This window comes from Cetorhinus maximus, chromosome 5 (genome assembly GCF_964194155.1).
Source record: "Cetorhinus maximus chromosome 5, sCetMax3.hap1.1, whole genome shotgun sequence".
NCBI lineage: Eukaryota > Metazoa > Chordata > Chondrichthyes > Lamniformes > Cetorhinidae > Cetorhinus > Cetorhinus maximus.
Window position 1 is genome coordinate 110,115,977 of NC_135883.1, and position 19,983 is coordinate 110,135,959.

The window sequence follows — 19,983 nt, forward strand, 5'->3', positions numbered from 1 at the left end:
GCCAGCCACTAATCAGAACTAGCTGCCTACTGTGAAAGATTGAAAGATACTTTTATCCTTGCAGTGCTGTCTGGAGTATCGTGATTCTTAGCATTAACTCTTGTCTAATTTTCCCGGAGTTCAGTAATATTGCTGCAAACACCATTTTAGGACACCTTTGGATGTTTTTAGGGATCCTTTAGGTCACTTGTCTTATAAAGGAATAGAATCCCTACCCAAAAACACAACCAGATGTATTAATTTCACCTCAAGGTTCAGAATTATTAGAAACCACTTCAGTGTCATCTCAAAGTTTACAACATCATTTGAAAGCCTCCACAAATTAGTGCCTTATAATTACTCCTGGATCATCAATTATTCCCCATGAATTTTCAAAAAATTGTAAATTCCTAATCTGTTTGAACATCTCAATAAAATCCTCACCAAAACTAGTAACTCAGGTGATGAGGTAATACTGTCTGAATATCTATGATCAGAAGCTGGATCGCCTATGACAAATATTATTTGAAAATACCTCTACTTTCGATGCTAAAAATACACAAGTTGGTGCCATCAGTACTGGATCTATACTCTTCAGCGAATATCTGAAAAGGTAAAAAGTTGCAGAAACAGTTCATTCACTATAATGAAATAAAAATATTTGCTCCAAGTTATAATGGATAATTCAACTTTCTATTGATAAACCCAGCTGCAATATTGTGTCCAATTCTAGGCACCAGATTTTAGGAAGGACATGAAGGCTTTGGAGAGAGTACAGGAGAGATTTACTAGAACAGTTCCAAGGATGAGAGGTTACAGTTGCATGGATGGAATGGAGAAGCTGGGGTTGTTCAGCTTGGAGCAGAGAAGGCTAAGAGGGGATTTGATAGTGGTGCTTAAAATCATGAGGGGTTTAAACAGAAATAAAGATTAACTGTTTCCAATGGCTGAAGGGTCAATAATTAGAGGGGTCAGATTTAAGGCGACTGGCAAGAGACATTAGGAAAAGCTTTTTAGAACGCAATGAGTGGTTAGGATTTGGAATGCATTACCTGACAGGATAGTGGGTACAGATTCAATTGTAGACTTCCAAGAGGAATCAGACAATTACTTAAAATGAGAAAAAGTTGCAGGAATATAGAATAAAAGAGTGGGGTAGTGGAATTAACTGGACTGTTCCTCGAAAGCACTGGCACAGACTCGATGGGCTGAATGGTCCTTCTTCCTTGCTGAACTATTCTATGATTCTAGAAAGCCTAGTTAAGTCCCAACGTGTCATAAAAACAGTAAATGTTAGAAATACTCAGGAGATCAGGCAGCATCTGTGGACAAAGAAAGTCAACTTTTCAGGTATTTTGTCAGAACTGAAAAGAGTTATAGAGATGTAACAGGTTTTAAGCAGGTATAGAGGTAGGGAAAGGGGCAGGGGGTGAAAGAACAAAAGGGAAGGTCTGTGATAAGGTGGAAGGCAGAAGAGATTAAATAGCAAAATGGATGATGCAGCAAAGGAAAAGTACATGGTAACTGGACAAGAAAAGAGAAGGGTCTGGAAAAGGGAGCCAAAAAATGACCAACAAGTATTGAAAAAAATGAGTGTAGAGACTATAATCTGAAATTGTTGAACTCAATGTTGAGCCCAGAGGCTGTAAAATGCCTAAGATTTTTTTTTTTAAATTCATTCAGGGGATGTGGACTTCACTGGCTGGGTCAGCATTTATTGCCCATCCCTAGTTGCTCTTCAGAAGGTGGTGGTGAGCTGCCTTCTTGAACCACTGCAGTCCACGTGGTGTAGGTACATCCACAGTGTTGTTAGGAAGGGAGTTCCAGGATTTTGACCCAGCGACAATGAAGGAACAGCGATATATTTCCAAGTCAGGATGGTGAGTGACTTAGATGGGAACACCACCGCCTGCTTGCTGCCCTTGTCCTCCTAGGTGTTGTGGTTGTGGGTTTGGAAGGTGTTGTCTAAGGAGCCTTGGTGAATTCCTGCAGTGCATCTTGTAGATGATACACACCGCTGCTACTGTGCGTCGGTGGTGGAAGGAGCGAATGTTTGTGGATGTGGTGCCAATCAAGCGGACTGCTTTGTCTTGGACGGTGTTCCAGCTTCTTCAGTGTTGTAGAAGCTGCACTCATCCGGGCAAGTGGGGATCATTCCCGACTTGTGCTTTGTAGATGGTGGACAGGCTTTGGGGAGTCAGGAGGTGAGTTACTTGTTGCACGATTCCTAGCCTCTGACCTGCTCTTGCAGCCACAGTTTTTATATGGTTAGTCCAGTTCAGTTTCTGGTCAATGGTGACCCCCAGGATGTTGGTAGTGGGCGATTCAGTGATGGTAATGCATTGAACATCAAGAGGCAATGGTTAGATTCTCCCTTGTTGGAGATGGTCATTGCGTGACACTTGTGTGGCACGAATGTTACTTGCCACTTGTCAGGCCAAGCCTGGATATTGTCCAGGTCTTGCTGCATTTGGACATGGACTGCTTCAGTTTCTAAGGAGTCACGAATGGTGCTGATCATTGTGCAATCATCAGCGGACATCCCCACTTCTGACCTTATTACGGAAGGAAGGTCATTGATGAAGCAGCTGAAGATGGCTGGGCCGAAGAAACTACCCTGAGGAACTCCTGCAGCGATGTCCTGGAGCTGAGATGACTGACCTCCAACAACCACAACCATCTTCCTTCGTACTAGGTATGACTCCAACCAGCAGAGAGTCCTCCAACCAGCAGGGAGTCCCCCACCCCGCCCCACTCCCTCATCAGTTCTCACTGACTCGAGTTTTGCTAGGGCTCCTTGATTCCACACTCGGTCAAATGCTGCCTTGATGTCAAGGGCAGTCACTCTCACCTCACGAGTTCAGCTCTTTTGTCCATGTTTGAACCAAGGTTGTAATGAGCTCAGGAGCCGAGTGGCACTGGCGGAACACAAACTTGGCATCAGTGAGCAGGTTATTGCTAAGCAAGTGCCGCTTGATAGCACTGTTGATGGCCCCTTCCCTTACTTTACTGATGATGGAGAGTAGACTGATGGGGCAGTAATTGGCTGGGTTCAATTTTGTCCTGCTTTGTGGGTACAGGACATACCTGGGCAATTTTCCACATAGCTGGATAGATGCCAGTGTTGTAGCTGTACTGGAATAGCTTGGCCAGGGGCACAGCAAGTTCTGGAGCACAAGTCTTCAGGACTATTGCCGGAATATTGTCAGGGCCCGTAGCCTTTGCAGCAACCAGTACCTTCAGCCGTTTCTTGATATCACGTGGAGTGAATCGAATTGGCTAAAGACTGGCATCTACGATGCTGGGGACTTTCGGAGGAGGCCAAGATGGATCATCAACTCGGCATTTCTGGCTGACGATTGTTGCGAATGCTTCAGCCTCATCTTTTGCAATGCTGTGCTGGGCTCCTCCATCATTGAGGATGGGGATATTGTGGAGCCACCTCCTTCTGCGAGTTGTTTAATTGTCCACCACCATTCACGACTGGATGTGGCAGGACTGCAGAGCTGAGATTTGATCTGTTGGTTGTGGGATCGCTTAGCTCTGTCTATCACTTGCTGCTTATGCTGCTTGTCACGCAACTAGACCCGTTTTATAGCTTCACCAGGTTGACCCCTCATTTTTAGGTATGCCTGGTGCTGCTCCTGGCATGCCCTCCTACACTCTTCATTGAACCAGGGTTGATCCCCTGGCTTGATGGTAGTGGTAGAGTAGGGGATATGTCGGGCCATGAGGTTCCAGATTGTGTTAGAGTACAATTCTGCTGCTGATGTTACACAGCGCCTCATGGACGCCCAGTCTGGAGTTGCTAGATCTGTTCTAAATCTATCCCATTTAGCACGGTGATAGTACCACACAACATGGAGGGTATCCTCAATGTGAAGGCAGGACTTCGTCTCCACAATGACTGTGCAGTGGTCACTCCTACCAATACTGTCATGGACAGATGCATCTGCGGCAGGCAGGTTGGTGAGGATGAGGTCAAGTATGTTTTTCCTTCTTGTTGGTTCCTTCACCACCTGCCGCAGACCCAGTCTAGCAGCTATGTCATTTAGGACTCGGCCAGCTCGGTCAGTAGTGGTGCTACCAAGCCACTCTCGGTGATGGGCATTGAAGCTCCCCACCCAGAGTACATTCTGCGCCCTTGCCACCCTCAGTGCTTCCTCCAAGTGATGTTCAACATGGAGTAGCACTGATTCATCAGCTGAGGGAGGGCAGTACATGGTAATCAGCAGCAAGTTTCCTTGCCCATGCTTGACCTGGTGCCATGAGACTTCATGCGGTCCGGAGTCGATGTTGGGGTCAACTGTATACCACAGTGCTGCCACCTCTGCTGGGTCCGTCTTGCCAGTGGGACAGGACATACTGAGGGATGATGGTGATGGTGGAGTCTGGGACATTATCTGTAAGGTACGATTCCATGAGGATGACTATGTCAAGCTGTTGCTTCACTAGTCTGTGAGACAGCTCTCCCAATTTTGGCACTAGCCCCCAGACGTTAGTAAGGAGGACTTTGCAGGGTCGACAGGGCTGCGATTGCCATTGTCGTTTCCAGTGCCTAGGTCGATGCCGGGTGGTCCGTCCAGTTTCATTCCTTAAAGATGCAGCTGTTTCACATTTATCTTGAACTGCCAGGAACAGCCAGAGAAATCAGAGTGGGAGTAGGATGGAGAATTAAAATGTCAGGCAACCAGAAGTTCAGGGTTCCACTTGCAGACTGAGCAGAGGTGTTCCACAAAGCAGTTGCCCAATTTGCATTTGGTCTCCCCAACGTAGAGGAGAACTCATCATGAGCAGCATATACTAACTTGAAAGTAGCACAAGTATGTTGCTGTTTTACCTGGAAGGAGTGTCTGGAGTCCTGGACAGTGAGAAAGGAGGAGGAGGTAAAAGGGCAGGTGTCGCAGAGAAAGATGCCATGGGAAGGAGAGGGGATGTTGGGAGTGATTGAGGAGTGAACTAGAATGTTGCGGAGACACTGGTCCCTTCAAATGTTGAAAGTGTGCTTGGTGGTGGCATTACTCTGTAGATGTCAGAAATGGTAGAGGCTGATGGGGTGGAAGACGAGGACAAGGGGAACCCTCTTGTGGTTCTGGGAGGGAGGGGAAGAGGCGATGGCAGAAAAGTGAATAATAGAACACAAACAGTCAAGCCACAGTGAGGGGGCTGGATCCTCAGTTGAAGAAAAAGGAAGACAATGTGGAAAAACTTGTATGGAAGGTGGCATTGTTAAAACAGATGCAATGAACATAGAGAAACTAGGAGAATGGAACATAGCCCTTACAACAAATGGGATGGCAGGAAGTGTTATAAAAGTAGCTGTGGGAGTCAGTGGGACACGATGTCCCATGAGGTAGTGTGATCCAGAGTGCAGGACTTGTTTCCTTGTCTTAATGATGTGGCAGAGAAGAAATTGTGACTCAAAGTGTATTGCAGCTTGATGGACAAGCGTAGCCATTTTGAATGATTAGTAGAATGCTCCTCCCAGTCATTTAGATCAATCCTGCCGTGCTTCAAGGTATGTCTTGGAAGTGTTTTCTTTGTCCTCCCCTGAACATTGGCCATTTGAGAGTTGAGGAAACAGGACCTGGCAGGAGAGACGCTGTTCAGCCATTCAGACATAATGTCCAGTCCATCAAAATTGATTTTGCATTGTTTTCCTATATAACAGTGACTGCACTCAAAAGTAATTACTGGTTTTGAAGAGTCATATGGACTCGAAACATTAACTGTGTTCCCCTCCGCAGATGCTGCCAGACCTGCTGAGTTTTTCCAGGTATTTTTATTTTTATTTTTGTACTGGCTTTGAACTGTCTTGGGATGACCTGAAGTTGTAAAGGACGTGATATAAATGTACCTATTTTCCTTGTACACGTGATGCATTTATCTCCTAATTCAGAGACATGGTCTTTTTAGCTACATCACAATTTTGTATTTAATAGACAAATAAGTGATTTTTTTCCATTAGGTAAAACTTGCATAGGCCCTGATTTAAAGTTAGTGGAAAAATGTCAGATTCTATTTAACAAAATGCTAAAACTAAAATAAAAACTTTTATGCAAAGAGCATAACTACACCCTATTCAGTAAAACCATAAATTGTCCATATCCTGCATTCAATCAACTGGCTACATTGCAGGAATAGTCAGCCATCTGGCACAGAATATCAGATATGGAGCAATGTTTATATCACTGCACACAATAGCAATTTTGAACTGAAATAAATAATGTATAAGACTATTTTTTATTAGTACACAGTACCACCATGTGAAAACTAACACATATTACAAAGAAGCCACGTCCCATTTATATTCCATTTAAGTGACTGCTGCAGCTACCAGATATGCCAAACAAACATCACTAACATAACTTGTAGTGCTCTTAATTATTTGCACCTTTGTTGCAGCAGATATACAATGTATATGTGGAATAGAATGAGCACCAAGATATATGCAAGTCTTACAGCCAAATATGAATGGTCTATCTTGTTCCAATATATATTCTATATACTGATGAAAAGTTTAAGGTAAAAGTTAAGTTAAGAAGCACCTCACCTGGCATAGAATCTCTTGAAATAGACTGTTGCAGTTGCAATAACTTGCTGCCTCAGTTTGAGGTGTTCCCCAAGAGCTTGGATTACTATTGGTGAAACAAGAAGAAATGTTTATGTACAATGCTTGTTCACCCTGCAGTGAGATACATAAAATGTATATTTATATACATTGGGATGGATACAACCCAATGTATCCATTAAATTGGGATGGATACAACCTTGCACCTTAACTCTTGACTTTAATTTATGCTATTAGTCACAAGATGTGAAACTTAACATAAAAGCAAAATACTGGAGATGCTGGAAATCTGAAACAAAAACAGAGAATGCTGGATAGACTCAGCAGGTCTGACAGCATCTGTGGAGAGAGAAACAGAGTTGATGTTTCGAGACCGTATAACCCTTCTTCAGAGCTACATAGCTCTGAAGAAGGGTCATACGGACTCAAAACATCAAGTCTTTCTCGCTCCACAGATGCTGTCAGATCTGCTGAGTTTATCCAGCATTCTCTGTTTTTGTGTAAAACTTAATGATTTTTTGAAGTCAATAACTGTAGTACTGCATTTTCTTTTCTGCATTTACAGCATTTTGATTTGAGATTTCCAGCATCTGCAGAATTTGGCTTTTGCAGTACTATAGTCCTCTGTTCTTGGCTGTATCTACAGCTCCCCATAGTGTGACTTAATGTTGTCCTATTTGACAAGAGTTAAGCTTTTGGGCAAGAGATACAGGGGGATGTGAGGAAGAATATTTTTTACACAGTAAATGGTAATGACCTGGAACTCACTGCTTACAAGGCTAGGGGAAACAGAACCTTCAATGATTTCAAAAGGAGATTGAATGGGCACATAAAGGAAATTTTTTAAAAACCTTCATCACTGTTACAGCATATTTCCCACTGTATATGGTGTGTTCTAGTGTTCTCTCACAGCAATTATTTCCAATTCCATGGAAAGGTTATGGTGGCTGTAACTCGCAAGTTTGCAATTTGCTTGAAAATATCAGGCCTGCGAAATGTTAGCAAAAAAGCAATAAAACTAGGGAGACCTTTCACTGTATCCCCAAAATAAAGCAATAACGTTCCTTGAAAAGAAAGTGTATTTTGCTTTTCTCACATAACCTCCCTACTTAGTGTTACGACCACAGCTGATGTTATTCGCTGAGCAAGCCAAATCCCAAAGGGAAACTTATCTTACTGATCATAATTTTTTTTCTTGTATTTTGAAAATGAGAAAGAACTACTGATCTAAGCATAGAATCCCAGTATCATAGGATTTTTAAATTATTTATGACCAAGAAAAAAAAACTTAAGCACACAAGATTAAAGTTATACAGTTAACAGTCTTGCAAAACATCCTCCCCACCCAAAAGAACCCCACTTGGTTAGAACACAAATAAAATACTTGACAACAGCTCCCTTATAGATTTTTAACCATAAAAATCCAGTAATATTACCCAAGGCAAATACTGATGTCACTTCAGTAAAGGCATACCACAAGACTTCTCACTCTCTCCCCCTCTGCTGTGCAAATCCAAAAATTTCAGAAACAATACTGCTTTCTGAGACAAAGACTTCCCTGGTTTCTGGATGACTGCTTCAGATTTCACACCTTCTCTCAGCACAGAGCTGGTCCCAGGATAACCCTCCCATACAGCCAACATAACTCAGCTCAACATCTATACTTAAATACCCTTTTTCCCTTTCATCTTCAGTTCCATTGTCCTCAGCACTTCTTTGAACTCAACATTTCCAAAATAGAAAATTCTTTCATGCTTTCCTATTGCCTCCCCTTTCGAGTCAAATACAATTTAATAAACTTCCCTTATTTACTTATGAAACCTTTGTAAGTTGTCAAAGTCCCTTGTCTCTTCTAAACTCCCTTTTGAAAAATTTAACAGCTGAAAAGTCAAGTCCCCACCTATCACCTAATGCAAATTTTAAAACCCAACCTATTTACTTGTAGATTCAACTTCACCATAGCCTCTCATTAAAAATGTATGTATCTAGCCCATTTTCCTTTCATCTCTCAGTTCCCACAGACAAGCTGTCTTTACCACACAACACACACAGCCTTTACAGAATACCACCATATTCCCAAAAATATTTTTAAAAATAACATCCATCTTCACTTTAGCACCAATTGACAAACATTGATGAACAGCATTACCATTAGCAAAAAATATTTGCAATTTCCAATATTCTTCTTCTGTTAGGAATTTCAAGTCTTTCTGCCGCTCCTTCATTACATCTTGCTTATCAAGGATCCACTGTAAGCTGAAATAGAACAAACACGAGCTTGGTACAGCATTAGATGATAGATGATGTGATAGATGACATTGTGTTGCACAGGCAAATTACAAGTTTTGTTATGTTACAAGTTAATTCTATAAGGAATTCAGAAGACTTGGCAGAATCACCTGGACCCTGGAATAGACTACTGCCCTATAATGAATCACATGCACTGGAGGATTTTACAACAAATACAGGTGAAGTTTCCCCCAACACCACCACCCTGCCCCCACCATTGTTCTTGCATTTCTTTTCAGACCATACTGTCAAAATGAAACTGATGAGGAATCTCCCACTAACTGAAGGAGTAGAGAAATGGCTGCAAGATGGCAAAGACTGGGGCATATTCAAGGGTACATGACATTTGAGAAGACAGGAAGCTAGGCAAAGGTGGATGGGTAGCTCTGTTAATGAAGGCTGACATTTGTACATTAGAGAGAGATGACCTTAGTTCTAAAAGAATCAGTGTGGGTAGATATAAAAAAAGCAAAGGTAAGAAGTCACTTGTGGGAGTAGTTTATAAACCCCTTACAATAACTACACTGTAGGACAGGGTGCACCAAGAGAAATAATGGGGACTTGAGAGAAAGGTATGGTGATAATCATGGGTGATTTTAATCTACATAAAGATTGGATGAATCAGATTGGTAAAGTTGGCCTGAAAGATGAGTTCATAGTTTCTTAGAGCAGCGAGTTCTAGAACCAACCAGAGAGCAGGCTATTCTAGATTTGATGACGTGTAATGAGACAGGATTAATTAATGGCCTCATAGTAAAGGCACTCTCTAGTTAGCAGAGATCATAACATGGTTAAATTTCGCATCCAGTTTGAGGGGGTGAAAAGTGGTTCTAAGACCAGCATTTTAAACATAAATAAAGGCAATTTTGAAGGCATGAAGACAGAGCTAGCTAAAGTGAACTGGGAAATTAGGTTAAGGGATGAGTTAGTAGAGATGCAGTGGCAGACATTTAAGAAGATATTCCATAACACTCAGCGAAGATACATTCCAGTGAAAAAGAAGGACTCTAGGGGAAGGAGCACCATCTTTAGCTAAGTAAGAAAGTTAAAGATAGTATCAAATTGAAAGAAAAAGCATACAATTCTACAAAGGTTAGTGACAGGTCAGAAGATTGGACAGAATATTTAAAAAAAGCAAAGAATGAAAAAATAACGAGGGAGAAATTACGAGTTCGAGAGAAAGCTAGCTAGATATACAAAAACAGATTGTATGAGTTTCTTCAGGTATTTAAAAAGGAAAAAAGTGATGCTGGTCCTCTAGATAACGAGTCTGGGGGATTAATAATGGAAAATAAGGAAATGGCAGATGAATTGAACAGATATTTTGTGTCTGACTTCACTGTAGAAGACACTAATAACATCTCAGAAATAATTAGCAATCAAAGGTGGAAAGGAGAGAGGAACTTAAAGTAATTACAATCATCAGGGAAGGGCACTGAGAAAATTATAAGAACTAAAGGCTGACAAGTCCCCAGTTCCTGATGGACTTCATCCTACATAGTAGAGGCATTGGTTTTAATTTTTCAAAATTCCCTAGGTTCTGGAGAGGTCCCAATAGATTGGAAAATAGTAAATGTAATTCCTCTATTCAAGAAGGGAGACAAAAAGCAGGAAACTACATGTCAGTTAGCCTAACATATGTCATAGGGAAAATGCTATCATTAAGGAGGTTATAGCAGGCCACTTAGAAAATCTCAATGCAATCAGGCAGAATCAACATGGTTTTATAAAAGTGAAATCATGTTTGACTAATTTATTAGAGATCGTTGAGAAAATAACAAGCAACGTGGATAAAGGGGAACCTGAGGATGTGTGGTACTTGGATTTCCAGAAGGCATTTCATAAGGTGCCACATCAAAGGTTACTACATAAAATACGAGTTCATGGTGTATGGGGTAACATATTAGCTAACAGGAAACAGAGTAGGCATAAATGGGTCATTTTCAGGTTGGCAAGGTGTAACGATTGGAGTGCCATAGGGATCAGTGCTGGGGCCTCTATTTACAATCCACATCAAATGACTTGGATGAATGTATGGTTGCTAAATTTGCTGATGACAAAGATGGGTAGAACAGTAAGTTGTGAAGAGGACATAAGGAGTCTGCAAAGGGTTATAGATAGGTTAAGTGACTGGGAAAAAACATTGGCAGATGGGAGTATAGTTGGGAAAATGCGAACTTGTCCACTTTGGCAGGAAGAATAGAAAAACAGTATTATTTAAAATGGAGAGAGATTGCAGAACTCTACAGTACAGAGGGATCTGGGTATCCTGGTATATGAATCAGCAAGAATTAGTATGCAGTACAGCAAGTGATTAGGAAGGCAAATGGGATGTTGTTGTTTATTGAAATGGGAATGAAATATAAAAGTAGGGATATTTTGCTATAGTTGTACAGGGTATTGGTGAGACTATATCTTGAGTCTGGTGTACAATTTTTTTATTTAAGAAAGGATAGAATTGCATTAGAAGCAGTTCAGAGAAGGTTCACTTGACTGATTCCTGGGATGAAAGTTTTATCTTATGAGGAAAGATTGGACAGGCTGGGCCTGTATCCATTGGAGTTAAGAAGAATGACAGCTGATCTTACTGAAACATATATGAACCTGAGGAGACTTGACAGGGTGGATGCTGAAGGGATATGGGAGAGACTAGAGCTAGGGGACACAGCTTAAAAATAAGAGGTCTCCCATTCAAAACAGAGATGAGGAGAAATTCTCTCTCCCTCCCTCTCTCTCTGAGGGTCATGAGCCTGTGGAATTCTCTTCACCAGAGAGAGTTGGAAGCAGGGTCAATGAATATTTTTAAGGCAGAGTTAGATTGACTCCCTTGTTAGTCAAGAATCTAAGGGTATAGAAGGTAGTCAGGAAGTGGAGTTGAGACCACAATCAGGTTGGCCATGATCTTATCAAATGGCACAGCACACTCAAGGGGCCGAAAGACCTATTCCTGTTCCTAATTTGTATGTTTTATTTCAATGCATTAAGAGAAATCATGTACTCTGGCTACAATCAAACTGCTCAAGGTTTTCTTTCACAGTTATACAGAAATATGATTCAACTAACAGTCAATGGAAGTCAAGTTTTGTTAATTTTAAATCAGCTTTGCGCAGCTCGCCTTCTCTCACAAGATATGTCATACTTTCACCTGCCTCTTCCATCCAGCAGACTGGTTGGCAATTAACTTCAAGCAGCCAACAGATGAAACTCACCTCAATCTTAGGATGGAAGTCAAGCCAGCTACCACATAAGCCTTTTCACATTTAAAGACTATAATAGAATGGATTTTCTTACTTTCTATGTACAGAACTCCACTGACTACAGTTGTGGAGTTCACAAGGACATAAAATGTATCTCATCCTAGAAAATAATCCATTCATACATCCTATGAACTACATCGCAGAGCTAAATAAATACCTAAAACCCATATTCACAACCTTAGAACCTCAAAAATGTGAACATAATAAAATTCCAAAAGTCAAAAATATAAAAGAAACGTACAGAACCTCAAAAAAGTATCACTTGCCAAGCTCTCTTTTCGTCATATTGCAGCATTAAGTCTTTACAACCACAATTCCACCCGTCCCAATGGACCTATTATATCAATTGGTATAAGATAACATTTCACTTACATTTTAAAATACACTAGATTTTCCGAAGACTTTTATAAACATATCTACTTTTTTCTGGGCAACACCCCTTCTCCACCTCTACCCCAGTACAACTTGCTCTGATCTGTTAAAAGTTCTTTCATTGTCTCCCCAACACACATCCCATTAGATGGTTTTAATATCAATTCCACTCGGATACAGTTTGTTTTAAAGATCCTGAAACAGAGAGAAAGGCCAATTTATTGCAGCTTCCACCACAACAGAAATAACACAGACCAGAACGAACTGTACGGCGCGCGTACGGCTTGCAGTTTAAAATAAGAGGCGTACAACTTTGGGAAATGCTCCGCTGCAATCAGCTTCTTGCACATTTTCTGCTGCTCTTTAGGCCTCAAACTCTTGAGATCAAACACTCACTAGTGCGAGCTCTGCCAGAAGTTCCCCGCCATCTCCTCTCACCCAGAGCCGGCCACCCGGCCGCTCCTCCCGGGGCTTCGCTGATCTTCCTTTCTCCTTCTGGTTTTGTTGTGTTTCCGAGTGTATAAAATGTAAATCCTAAATTTCCAGTCCGGCTGTCTCTGTAACACCTAAATGTTTCCGTCAAGCAACCCGAGGTCAGGATTAAAGTTCCTGGTTAAAAGCCTTCCGGGGCGAGTGCAGGAACTCTGCTCTCTGACTCTCAGCTCCCGGTCATTCAAGGAAACTGGGGGTTGGTTTTGTTATAAAACACATGTTAACTGGTTGGTTGGTTATATTATAAAACACATGTTAACTGGTTGGTTGGTTATATTATAAAACACATGTTAACTGGTTGGTTGGTTATATTATAAAACACATGTTAACTGGTTGGTTGGTTATATTATAAAACACATGTTAACTGGTTGGTTGGTTATATTATAAAACACATGTTAACTGGTTGGTTGGTTATATTATAAAACACATGTTAACTGGTTGGTTGGTTATATTATAAAACACATGTTAACTGGTTGGTTGGTTATATTATAAAACACATGTTAACTGGTTGGTTGGTTATGTTATAAAACACGTTAACTGGTTGGTTGGTGAGGACAATAGGCATTGTGATTCTTATTTTTTTTTTAAGAAACTACATAATATGTGTTTGTATTCTTTTTCCCCCCCCCTCTGGCCCGTTAAATTACTTGCGTTTAGTGGAATTTATTGCCCAGTTTGTTGGGAATTGCAGGCACAGTTGTCATTGGTAACCCCCCTTCAGCTGGTAAAGTGAGCTTTGATTACATGTTCAGGTCATATGGCAGCCGATTAGGGATGGTGTGCCTGAGCACTGGGACAAACACGTCCTGCTCGTTGAAAGCCAGTATGGATTTGTAAAGGATAAGCCACGCCTTAATGAAACTGATTGGATTTTTCTGAAGAGGTAACTAATGTGGTAAATAACGGGAGTGTCCATGGATGTTGCTGATACGGACTTCCAGAGGCATTCAATCAGGTTCCACATAAGAAACTGTCAAGAAAATTGAGAGCTCATGGAATTAGAGGCAACCAATTGACATGGGTAGGGAATTCGTTAGGTGGTAGAAGACAGAGTAGGGAAAATGGGTGTGTTATCTAATGGGCAGGATCTATACTGGGGCCACAGCTTTTCACTATAATCATAAATCACATAATGAAGGAATTAGTTGAGACAGTAAATAGTGTACATGGGAGCAAAAAGTTGATAGATTAAGTGAGTAGGCAAAATTGACAGATGGAGTTCAATGTAGGAAAATGTAAAGGCGTCCATTTTTCACCTAAAATGGATAGATCAAGTTATTTTCTAAATGGTGAGAAGATAGCAACTGTGGAAGAGCAGAGAGATTATGGGGTCTACGTGCTGAAATCACTAAGGACTGGTGGACAAGTCCAAAAATAATTTAAAAGCCTAATGGAATGTTGGCCTTTATCTCAAGAGGGCTGGATTACAAAGGGATGGAAGTTATGTTACAATTATAGAGAGCCCTATTTGGATCCTATCTTGAGTACTGCATCCAGTTCTGGGCACCACACCTATGGTTTATGATTTATGGCCTTGAATGGGGTGCAGTGCAGATTCACCAGAGTTATACTATGGCTAAAGGGCTTAATTTACAAGCACATGGACTAGCCATTTATTCCCTTGAGTATAAATGACTGAGGGGTGACCTAGTTGGGAAGTAAAGGTGTATGATGGAATCCATAATTTCAAAGCTTGTATTTTTAAGACAGACCCTAATTGAAAAGGGAAAAATGAGAAAGGATGATAATGATTGCAATGATGCAGCATAGACAGGCTGAAGAAGACAGAGGCTAGATCTAGAAGCTAAGAATAAGCAAATACTGAGTTGCTGCAGCTGTTTCCATTACTTGAAGATAAAATTGCTGGATAAATGTCATCCAGACCAAGTTGAGCAAAGTTCTGCAGATGTGTGCCATTTTTGGTGAGGACAGTGGGATTTGGGTTTTTGTGTACTACTGTCAGATGGTGATCAGGTCACATCCTGAAGAGCACAAATTCTTTGTGAGGAAGACAGAGTTTTGAAGGACTTTGTGACTGAGATTGATGACCTGTACACTGACTAGACTGCTGAGCCAATTCGTAGATCTGTCTTTGTTGTATCTGCCATTTGAGGTGTAGTTTATAGTTTGTAATCGACTTCAATTTGCCTGCAAATTCATGTTTAACTTAAGTTGATTCAGGGTTTTAGAATATAGGTAATTATCTATGATAGTATTTAGTGTTTGCTCTGTTTTGACTCTTGTACAGTAAAAAATGTTGTATTTTAAACTGTGGAATCTTGTGGTCTCATTCTTTCAGTTAATAGCTGGGATTTCAGATTTCATTTTTTTTTAAAGTTACTGGTCTCGACCAGGATTATAATAAAATTGGGGATTCTTTGCAGGTTTTCAAATCCACAGATGGATATGGGTACTAGGAATTGCTAAAGTTTAGGCTAACAGAATTTCATGGTGAATTTTACTGTACCTATTGGAAAGCAGAATGGCTTTGTCAATTGCTAAGACTTTCCTGGAGAGGGAAGATTTATCCGAGTGTTTTGCAATAATTAACAAAGATTATGTCTATAGCATTAAAAAAAAAGCTGAAGATAGAGCTAAAAGCAGGGGTTTAAAAAAGCAGAAATATTTGAGGCAATAGCACAGCATTTAGGATTAGAAGAAAAACTTGACCCAGGTAGAATGCAGATTGAGTTGGCTAGAATTCATGCAGTGAAGCAGCATGAAATAGAAAAATAGTAAGCTGCTCAAATTAGAAAAAGGAAGCAAAATGAGAAGGCTTGTACTCAAAAGAGAGGAAAAAGGAAAAGAAAGAGAAATGCAGAAGCTTGAAGTTGAAATCCAGAAAGAGAAGTTAGCAAGGGAGGAAGGAGAATGGAAAACAGACGTCAAAGAGGGAAAGAAAGTGGCAACATGAACTCAGGAAAGAAAAGTTATGGTTATACGGTGAAAGAGGAACTAATAGTTTGGGCGGTGAGTTAAGACACACTTCGGTCCTGGCTTGCCCCCCTTTCAAATCACCTCCCCAACGGTGGATAATTCCCAACCCCAGCACATTCTTGAGATGCAAATTTGAGATGTGCTGCAGATTTTTGGAAATTGCTCAAGAGTTAAATCAGTCATTCCCAGATCGATTCAACTGCCTTTAAGTAAGGTAACACTTAAGTTTTCCACCTCCACCCAAATGCAACATAGGTTGCCACATGTGGACTGGCACCCATTATACCAGGTGCTGTCAAGCTGCAATTAGCTGGATATTTGTCTAGCTATAACATACTTGCTTGCCAGAGAGATGGCAAAAGAATTTTCTGCCACAAAAAAATCATATCCTTAATGTTCAAAGCTGTGTTTTGAAAGTGTTAAGATGCTGTTCTAAGCTCACGTGCAACTAATACAAGTCAGGTAAATATAGAATTATAATAATATTAGTGAATTTTTGTTTCCTGAGCAATTGAGTATGTTCTAAACAGTATTCCAATTTGACATCGTAGATGACAACGACGTGCTGGCCTTGATAAAATCACCTTTGTATCTGAATAAAATTTAAAATATGCCAGGATGCCTCATGTGCTTAATTGTGAGTATTAGGAACATATGCATACGTATGATACAAAAAAAAAACTCAACGAAAGAGCTGCAGAGCACAAGCCAAACTGTGCTTGCAGAAGACCAAACATTAGATTTTGTAGTGGAAAGTGAAAGTGTCTTCTACTCCTGTAACAAATGCACAAATGTATTTAATAATATTATAGTAGTATTTGAGGGTAAATAATTAATTTGTCTATCTGCAATGGGGAAGTTAAACTTTTTTTAGTTTATTTATTTCGAATCCAGGAACCAATCCATAACACTTAACTCACTGTCTCTGAGCATGTGTTTTACAATTTTCGGGTGGAATTTTACAGCCGTGGCGAGCCATTCAAAAGTCCATTGACTTCAGCGGGACCGTAAAATCTGCCAGTGTAAAATTACATCCTTCTTTCCAAATCCTTCCACTGAATAATTGTAACCCTTCTCACTCCAATATCCCACTGCCCCCTTATAACAGAAACTCACAGGACGGGAAACTCCCGGACCCACTGGGGCAGGCAGGATGGGGAGGAAACCCAACACGTTCTCACCTCCAAGCAATGTTCTCATAGCTGGGTCATCACCAACAGAGTAATGCTGCCCAGCAGCGGCAAATAATCAATTTGAATAATTAGCTGCCCAGTTGCAGGCTGCTTGAGGATGCCATCAGGATCTTCCCAGGAGCGTAATTTTAAGGGCCAGGTCCAGCAGGTACCTGAAGGTGGATTGCTGCTACAGGGGTAGGGGGCCTCCTTTTCTAAGCTTCACTGCCTCTCCACACCCCATCCCACTGGAGCCACAAATGGCAGGATGGAGGCCATCCCTTCACAGAAGCAGGCTGACAGATTTGGCCAGAGTTTATTTTTAAAACATCTGATCTCCTAAGAGAATGGCTCAAAATGGTGGTGCCCTGGTGGTTCTCCCTCTTACAGTGGCAGCACTTACCTCTGTTGGTGGGTCTGCCATCCTTCGCATCCTCAGGAACCCGCCCCTTAATTAGCCGTCTCGAGAAAGATCTCGCAGGTGGACATGCTGCCACAGAGTGCGGGATCAGGGTCCCAAAATTGTCCCACTTGTCGATTATTTTTGAAGAAGTACCACTAGCGTTTTTTTTATTCATTCATGGGATGTAGGCTTCACTGGCTGGGCCGGCATTTATTGCCCATCCTTAGTTGCCCTTGAGAATGTGGTGCTGAGCTGCCTCCTTGAACCGCTGCAGTTCATTTGGTGCAGGGACACCCACAGTGCTGTTAGGAAGGCAGTTCCAGGATTTTGACCCAGTGACAGTGAAGGAATGGCGATATATTTTCAAGTCAGGATGGTAAGTGACTTGGAGGGGAACTTCCAGGTGGTGGGGTTCCCATGTACCTGCTGCCCTCGTCCTTCTAGATGGTAGTGGTCTTGGGTTTGGAAGGTGAAGCCTAAGAATCCTTGGTGAGTTTCTGCAGTGCATCTTGTAGATAGTGCACACTGCTGCAACTGTGCATTGGTAGTGGAGGGATTGAGTTTTTGTGGATGTGGTGTCGAACAAGCAGGCTGCTTTGTCCTGGATGGTGTCAAGCTTCCTGAGTGTTGTGGGAGCTGCACTCATCCAGGCAAGTGGGGAGTATTCCATCACACTCCTGACTTGTGCTTTGTAGATGGTGGACAGGATTTGGGGAGTCAGGAGATGAGTTACTCGCCACAGAATTCGTAGGCTCTGATCTGATCTTGTAACCACAGTATTTATATGGCTAATCCAGTTCAGTTTCTGGTTAACGGTAACCCCCAGGATGTTGATAGTGGAGCATTCAGTGATGATAATGCCATTGAACATCAAGGGGCAATGGTTAGATTCTCTCTTGTTGGAGATGGTCATTGCCTAGCACTTGTGTGACGCGAATGTTACTTGCCACTTGTCAGCCTAAGCCTGGGTATTGCAGTATTTGGACATGGACTGCCTCAGTATCTGAGGAGTCGCGAATGATGCTGAACATTGTGCAATCATCAGCGAACATCCCCACTTCTGACCTTACGATGGAAGGAAAATCAGTGATGAAGCAGCTGAAGATGGTTGGGCCACGGCACTACCCTGAGGAACTCCTGCAGTGATGTCCTGGAGCTGAGAAGATTGACCTCCAACAACCACAACCATCTTCCTTTGTGCTAGGTATGAATCCAACCAGTGGAGAGTATTCCCCCTCAATCCCATTAACCCCAGCTTTGCTAGGGCTCCTTGATGCCACATTCGGTCAAATGCTGCCTTGATGCCAAGCATCACTCTCACCTCACCTCTGGAGTTCAGCTCTTTTGTGCATGTTTGAACTAAGGCTGTAATGACATCAGGAGCTGAGTGGCCCTGGCGGAACCCAAACTCAGCATTCATGAGCAGGTAATTGCTAAATAAAAGCCACTTCATTACACTGTTGATGACCCCTTCACAGAATCACAGAGTGCAGAAGAGGCCTTTTGGCCCATCGAGTCTGCATCGACACGTGAGAAACACCTGACCTACCTACCTAATCCCATTTACCAGCACTTGGCCCATAGCCTTGAATGTTATGATGTGCCAAGTGCTCATCCAGGTACTTTTTAAAGGATATGAGGCAACCCACCTCCACCACCCTCCCAGGCAGCGCATTCCAGACCGTCACCACCCTCTGGGTAAGAAGGTTTTTCCTCAGATCCCCCCTAAACCTCCTGCCCCTCATCTTGAACTTATGTCCCCTTGTGACTGGCCCTTCAACTAAGGGGAACAGCTGCTCCCTATCCACCCTGTCCATGCCACTCATAATCTTGTACGCCTTAATCAGCTCGCCCCTCAGTCTTCTCTGCTCCAATGGTAACAACTCAAGTCTATCTAACCTCTCTTCATAACTTAAATGTTTCATCCCAGGCAACATCCTGATGAATCTCCTCTTCACCCCCTCCAGTGAAATCACATCCTTCCTATAAAGTGGGGACCAGAACTGCACACAGTACTCCAGCTGTGGCCTCACCAAGGTTCTATACAACTCCAACATGATCTTCCTACTTTTGTAATCTATGCCTCGATTGATAAAGGCAAGTGTCCCATATGCCTTTTTCAGCACCCCACTAACATGCCCCTCTGCCTTCAGAGATCTATGGACACACACGCCAAGGTCCCTTTGTTCCTCAGAACTTCCTAGTGTCATGCCGTTCAATGAATACTTGCTTGTCAAATTACTCCTTCCAAAGTGTATCATCTCACACTTTTCAGGGTTAAATTCCATCTGCCGCTTATCTGCCCATTTGACCATCCCGTCTATATCTTCCTGTAGCCCAAGACACTCAACCTCACTGTTAACCACCCGACCAATCTTTGTGTCATCCGCAAACTTACTAATCCTACCCCCCTCATAGTCATCTATGTCATTTATATAAATGACGAATAATAGGAGACCCAGCACAGATCCCTGTGGTACGCCACTGGACACTGGCTTCCAGTCACTAAAG

The 19,983-nt window shown here is 41.9% G+C and overlaps 1 protein-coding gene across 1 annotated transcript in view; it reads right to left on the minus strand.

The window, feature by feature from the left end:
- Positions 1-13,072, minus strand: part of ccnc (cyclin C) — a 45,171-nt gene extending 32,099 nt beyond the window's left edge. Inside the window, exons 1-4 of the mRNA XM_078542313.1 lie at positions 12,865-13,072; positions 8,700-8,806; positions 6,533-6,617; positions 515-584 (exon numbers count right to left, since the gene is read on the minus strand). Of these exons, the coding sequence (XP_078398439.1) occupies positions 515-584; positions 6,533-6,617; positions 8,700-8,806; positions 12,865-12,896 (294 nt within the window). The 5' untranslated portion in view covers positions 12,897-13,072. The remainder of the gene's footprint in view (positions 1-514; positions 585-6,532; positions 6,618-8,699; positions 8,807-12,864) is intronic.
- Between the last annotated feature and the right edge of the window lie 6,911 nt (positions 13,073-19,983).